Source organism: Lipotes vexillifer, unplaced genomic scaffold (assembly GCF_000442215.2).
Source record: "Lipotes vexillifer unplaced genomic scaffold, Lipotes_vexillifer_v1.1 scaffold293, whole genome shotgun sequence".
Taxonomy (NCBI): domain Eukaryota; kingdom Metazoa; phylum Chordata; class Mammalia; order Artiodactyla; family Lipotidae; genus Lipotes; species Lipotes vexillifer.
This window is the reverse complement of record NW_006782084.1, coordinates 620,442-627,390: the sequence shown is the minus strand read 5'-3', so window position 1 is coordinate 627,390 and position 6,949 is coordinate 620,442. Positions and strand designations below refer to the sequence as shown.

Below are 6,949 nucleotides of genomic sequence, written 5' to 3'. Positions count from 1 at the left end.
GAACCCGTGTCCCCTGCATCGGCAGGCGGACTCTCAACCACTGCGCCACCAGGTAGTGACCATATATATGTAAAGCTTAAAAAATAAGTGCTGGCACTTAGCTATGAAACTATCATTTATACAGTGTGTAAAACAAATGTGGAAGAGAAGAGTGGGCCATGGAAATGAAAGGAATAAAAAAACAAATATTTCTTACCCTGCATTTTTTCACAAACAAACCCATAGCCTTCTTCTCTACAGTCTTCAAAATACCATTTTCCAGTGAAATGAAAATTAGGATTATTTGACAGCAAGGCACAGAGAGGAATGCGTTTTTGAACTTCGGTGGTGTTATGAGATGGAATCTTCAAAAGAATACATGTTTTTTAAAAATGGTAACATATAACATTATTATAACATTGATATTTTTATTAAGGACATAATTTAAAAAATTCAAACACTATTATTCCTTTATTTGCATTTAATAAACCTGTTCAAAAATCAGTTCGTAACCCACAAAATAAATAATTATTGTGATGAGTAAAGAAATTATATTCATGGAACACATGAAAATTATATGAAATTACATTATTGAAAATTAATATATTAGCAACCAACTAATAAAAATTTATGCCTACAAAATATAGGAAGTAAAAAAAGAAAAACTTCAGTAAACAAGTCTCAAATAGGATCTCTTGCTAAAATGATTTCTAAAAAATAAATCTTACAACTTACATTTACTATATCAAATGGGGACCAATTAGAAAATGACACGGGCCTTCCATTTAGCCATTTTTCATAATCATCATTGTGTAACCCTATCCACACATTAGTGGTATGGCCAAAAAGATTCATAGTAATGAAAGCTGAAAAATAAGAATACATTATCAAATTTAATACCATATAAACCATTTGGGTAGTCATCAAATTCTATTTATAGCTATGATTTTATTTAAATGATAGCAAAACTTAATTACGAATCAATTGTAGGAATTTGTTACTTTGTCCTTATTAAGATGATGCCGTCTCTGTCACTTTTGTTCAGTTTAAATTGACAGAAATTAGCTGGCTAAGCCTGGGATTTCATCATATCATTAGTAAAACAATTTCCAGTGTCCATTCAATGCCTTTCTAAACAAAAGAGGGTCTATCCATTATACTTAACTAAAGTATACGATTATTGCCTAAATAGCAAATGTAAGTGTGTAGGTAACTCTAAAGGGATCTAAAAAATTATACCATGCAATTATAATAGACTATACCTCAGATTATTTTAGCCATTTTGAAATGCCGATCATAAATATATCCTTATTCTTTCCACTATGCCTGGTGAGACAAAAGGCTCCAAAAAATCAGCAGTTTGTAAACAATGGAGCGTACTAACTTTTACAGATGTCCTGATATAAACCTTATAGGTCAAACTGAAAACTTACGCGTCACCAGCAATATAATACTTAAAATGTTGATTTGGAAATGTTAGTATTTTGGAGGAATATTTTAACAGACGCTTGAATAAAAATGGTGATTTTTGCCTGATTGAACATTGAGTACTCTACCTTGTTCCACCTCATTTTCAATGGCGACAAGTGTCCCCCCTTCTTCAACACAAAAATCTTGAGCAGATGTCCAGTTCTTCCAATCGCTTGGGTCCTTGGGGATTTTCATCAAAAGGCACTATAAAAATGTCCAAAAAAGCATTCATTTCCATATTTTTCTAAATGAATTAAAAGTTTCCTAAAGATACTGAGCACCAGCTTTGAAAATTTTTTATAATTTTCTTGCACAGAAATGACTCCCCCCCTTTTTTTTTTTTTTTTCCCCAGCTGCTCCAAAGGTGTGAAAGAAAAACAAAGACGACCAGCTTTCAGGGTGAGTCAGTGCCTTTTGCACATTTGCATCAGGTGGGAACAGAGGCAAGGATGTGTTTTGTCATGCAGGATGTCAGAACTATGTCTTAAGCTCGATGAAAAATAGCATTCCTTCTAAAAAGGAGCCAGCCTGACTGCAAAGTTTACAGTGGAGGATTTAATCTTTAAAATATTTCTTTTGGTGGCAGTTAATAGATTTGTTCCATTTTATTTACAAATACACTTCCTCACTTTAAGTGAGAGAGGAATATTGAGGAATCAAACCATATCAGGTATTTAAATTCACTAAATACTTGGAGTAAGCCATGTGGTCCAAAAGTCAATGAGGAAGAGCCCGAAAAGAAAAAAATGAGCCCAGTGGGAAGAAAAGCAAAGGGAGGACCAAGGAAACCTAGGAAGGAGAAACAAAGGGGAGGGGTGCCAACAAGGTCAAAAGGAACTCAGAAAGAAGGCTGTGGGGTTTGGCAGTAAGAGTTGATTTTCACTCAAGAGAGAATCATGTCGATGGCGTGGCGGGGGTTACTCATTATGGGATGAGAAATATGGAATGGTAACTGCTAGGCAGATCAGGCAAGTTGAAGAAAGTCACCCCCTCACCAAGCTCAGTGAAATTTAACCATGTTAGTTGGGCTATATGGAGTCAGGGGAGAGGGAAAGATAGAAGAGAAAGGCTGTAACAGATCAGGCAAAGTTCCAGAGAAGTCAGGAGAGACTTTATGCCAAAAATATTCCATGTGGATTATTCCCTCATTAATGAACATAGCCAACCCTGGTCATTGATAGGTCTGATCTTGAGATCTGCCACTGAGAAAATCCCAGCTACAAGATTATTCTAGGCTAATGTGGCAACCTCCATGCCACGTGAGAGCGCATCCTTCTGCATCCTTCTTTAATTTCTAAGTTTATCAGTTCCCCCATCCCTTCCCTACTATCATAGACTCCTTACAAAGCAGAGGGACTAAGTGTTGCTCCTCTTTTAACAGCAAAACAAACAAGGTCCTCAGTAAATATTTATGCAACAAAGTAAAAGCCAATAGACCCGGTAATGATTGTCAAATGACATTCTCAGGATTCTAGATTTAGTCCAGTGGTTCTCAAACAAGGCCATTTTGCTCCTCAGGTGATATCTTCATAATGTCTAGAGACATTTTGGTTGTCACAATTCAAGGGGGGAGGGGGTGGTGACTGTTATTGGCAGCTAGTGAGTTGAGACCAAGGATGCTGCTGAACATTCTATAATGCACCGGTCAGTCCCTCACAACAAGGAATTATCCAGCCTCTAATGTCAATACTGCTCAGGTAATTCTTTTCAGAAACCAATTCCGAACACGTCACCCTTCAGGGATTTTCCACTGTTCTTAGGATAAAAACCAGAAACTCTGATCTAGCCTGAATTTGAGTTACCAACTAAGACAGGAAGTACATTTTCTCTTCTTCTGATCCCCTTTACCTTATTTGCTTCACAAAGAAATGGAATTGGCTTTAAAGGGTTTTAATTTTATAACAACTACCCTTTTATCAATTTCCTTTCATTCTGCCTCTTTCCTCTAATTACAAATTCCAAAGAGTGGCGCATACTAATTATTAGGAAGTCTTATCATTTAATGCGAATTCACCTTGTGTTCAGATAGTTGCACTAATGAACCATTCATAAATACCAATGAACCTCACTGTTTCATTTAGCTCAATAAATCTCTACAGAAAACACACACACATACCCCGGCTTCCCACCCAGACCCCACCCCCCACCCTGTTTGCCTCAACCAGGATTTACCAGCTTGAGTATGGGAGTGTAGACCCCCACTGCCACAACTTCATTGTTTCTAAAAATATAACATGTTTACTAACACACTTTGAAATTGTGTCATAATTAAAGCAAAGTAGCAAGATGGAGTACAACACCCTCAATTTTAAATTGTTTATTTACTTACTGATTTGCAAAATGTGATCAAGTTTAATGCATCTCTGATTATTACTGTGAATTAAGGATACTTTACTGTATTCCAAATGAGTTTTGAATATAAAACTCTTTTGTCTCAAAGTCATTTCCAGTTCAATACTTGAAAATGGAATTCATGATCTTCCTCCCAAATTTGGTCCTTTTTCAGTGTTCTTACTGACATTGAATGGCATAGTCAGTCATGCATTTACCTAAATCTGAAACCTGAGCATCTTCTCACCCTTCAGTCACCTTCATCACCCCTTCGGTCCTACCATTTGGACATCTCATTTCTGAGACCTTCACCACTCTCCCTATTCCCACCACCCCACAGTCTCTGCCACCATCATCTTAGCCCAAAGGACTTATCTCTTGCTTGGACTATTGCAATATCTTTCTAACTGCTCTTATTTTCCTCAACCTTGCCTTCCTCCAATCTATCTTTGGTACTGCAGCCTGAATGATTCTTTTCAAAACTCAACCCCAATGATCATATCCCTCTTTAGTTAAAACCCTTCAGGGTTTCCTACTGCTCTTAGGATAAAAACCAGAAACTCTAACACAATAATTGCCCTTGCCTACGTCTTTTGTCTCACCTTCTACATTCTAGTTCTCTATGCTTCTTTTACTTTCTTCAATATGTCACATTCCTTCTCACCACAGGTCCTTAGTACATGTAGTTCCCCCTACTTTTAATGCTTCCTGTCCTTCTGACCACCTCAGTCAGGTCCTCCTGTTATAAACTTTTATGGAACTGTGTAACTCTCCATCGCTTGTGTCACAGTTGTAAATTAGAGTTTTTTTCCTGATTGATTTGCTAATGTTTTCTCCCCCTCTAGTCTGTAAACTCCCAAAGAGAAGGGATTATATTTGTTTTCCTCACCATTGAGTCGCCAATATCCAGCATAGTTAAATGCAATGAATGAATAAAGTGCTAAGAATTTGAATAATTTAAGAGAGGAGAGAGTGGTTTGTTTGTTTTTTTTAAGGAAAAACTTTGTTGTGCATGAAACCAAATATTGGCTAATCCAAAATTAGATGGTGCAAAGCAGCCATCAGCACTAAATCCAGGTCCCTGAATAAAAATGTATAAGTAGAAGCACAAGAGTTAATCTAATATACACAGAGAATTTCTTCCTCTTACATACAACTCTGCTGTGACAAGTATCTTAGATGTCTCACTCTTCCTGGGGTAATCCCTGGTCAAACCTCTTTTACATCATCAAACATGGGGAAAATAATTTATGAGAAATGAGAAAAGACACTTAACTTCTGGTATCTCAGTTTTGAAACTCTTAAAGGTGAAGAGTCAACCAAGTGGGATTTTTTTCTTAGAAATAACCAATGAAAATTTGTCCTAGGAAGTTGACAAACAAGAAGCAAAGTTTAGTGGAACATAATATAGTGACGCTTATTCATAATTCTGAAGTGAGTAATGTCTGTCGTTGCTATCTCCCCGTTTTCCTTCTGTAGCTTTTTTTTGTTAGTCAGAACTATGCCCACTGGGCTTTCCACTCCTCTCAACTATTAACCCTCCTATTCCCACCTTTTCTAATGATCTGATAAACCCACTTATCCCAAAGTGTAGGTGACAGATGAGGCCATCTCAGAAATATTTCCCTTAAAAAATGTAATGGAAAGTGTTAAGGCAAAGGAATGAGACTCCAGTGGTGGGATTTTAGCCATTAATATGCAGGGGAGAGCACTGTGGGTGGGGAGACACACGTGGGGACTCTGAGATCTCACTCTGTAAAAGGTTACCCTCTCATGAAGCCTGCTGTGACCCTATCCTTAGTAATCAAATCCTCTGAATGATTACAAGACTAAGTTGTGTAACTGTTGCATTGCTGGGCAATTATTGGCTGCACATTAGAATAACCAAGGGAGCTCTTAAAAAATACTGATGCCTGGGGCTTCCCTTGGTGGCACAGTGGTTGGGAGTCCGCCTGCCGATGCAGGGGACACGGGTTTGTGCCCCGGTCCGGGAAGATCCCAAGATGCCGCAAGAGCGGCCCAAAAAAAAAAAAAAAAAAAAAAAATACTGATGCCTGGATCCCATGCAGATCAATTAAATCAGAATCTTTAGGATGTCACTTGCACCTTGATATTTTTAGAAAGCCCACCTGGTGATTCTAAATATTTGATCAGGGTTGTGAACCACTAATCTAGCTACTAGTTATCAAGAAAAATTAAAAATATCCTCTGAGCTACATGAGGGTGTTTTAATCCTGCTCCATAGTTAGCCTCAGAAAGCCCTTCTCCTCTCATGTGTGTGTCTGTGCTTTACTCATGCCCCTTCTTATTCTTTCAAAGGAAGCATTTACTTGCTCTTTTGTCCTGGGTCTGCTTTACCATCACTATTACATGCCCATATGTGTACATACTCCCCACGTTTACACAGGAGGAAACATGGAATATAGCTAAGCTGTGTAGATGAGAAAGTTTAAGGAAAGGACAATGGCTAAGGGTAAACCAAAAACAACCATTGTAAGTTTCTAAGAATTATTTCTCTAATGCCAAGGGTATGACTTGTCATGAATTTCCTTAAAATATTCTTTTTTATACATGGGATGCACTTGTTTTAATAGTTGTGAAAAACTATCAGGTACAAGAATTAACTAAAAATGGATCAAAACCTAAATATAAGCGCTAAAACCATAAAGCTCTTAGAAGAAAACATGAGGTAAATATTTGTGAACTTGGATTTAGCAACATGTTCTTAGATATGACACCAAAAGCATGAGCAACAGAAGAAAAATTAGAGAAATTGAACTTCATTAAAATTAAAAACTTTTATGCATCAAAGGACATTATCAATAAAGTAAAAAGACAACCTAAAGAATGAGAGAAAATACCTACAAAACATATGATAAGCATTTTATATAAAGGACTCCTACAACTCAATAACAAAAAGACAAATAACCCCAATAAAAAAGTGGGCAAAGGAGTCAAATAGACATTTTTCCAAAGACAATATACAAGTGGTCAATAAACACATGAGAAGATGCTCAACATCATTAGTCATTAGGGAAATGCAAATCAAAACCAAATCTAGTGAGATAACACTAGACTCTAGTGTTGGCAGTAATCAAAAAGACAGGTAATAACAAGTGCTGTCAAAAAAAAAAATAACGTGCTGTCAAGGATGAGGAAAAATTGCTAG

At 37.0% G+C, this 6,949-nt stretch overlaps 1 protein-coding gene across 1 annotated transcript in view; it reads right to left on the bottom strand.

Annotated features, from left to right (window-relative positions):
• PLA2R1 (phospholipase A2 receptor 1) overlaps positions 1–6,949 on the bottom strand; it is a 113,623-nt gene that overhangs the window by 13,430 nt on the left and 93,244 nt on the right. The window contains 3 exon segments of the mRNA XM_007454986.1: positions 197–344; positions 715–845; positions 1,536–1,653. Of these exon segments, the coding sequence (XP_007455048.1) occupies positions 197–344; positions 715–845; positions 1,536–1,653 (397 nt within the window).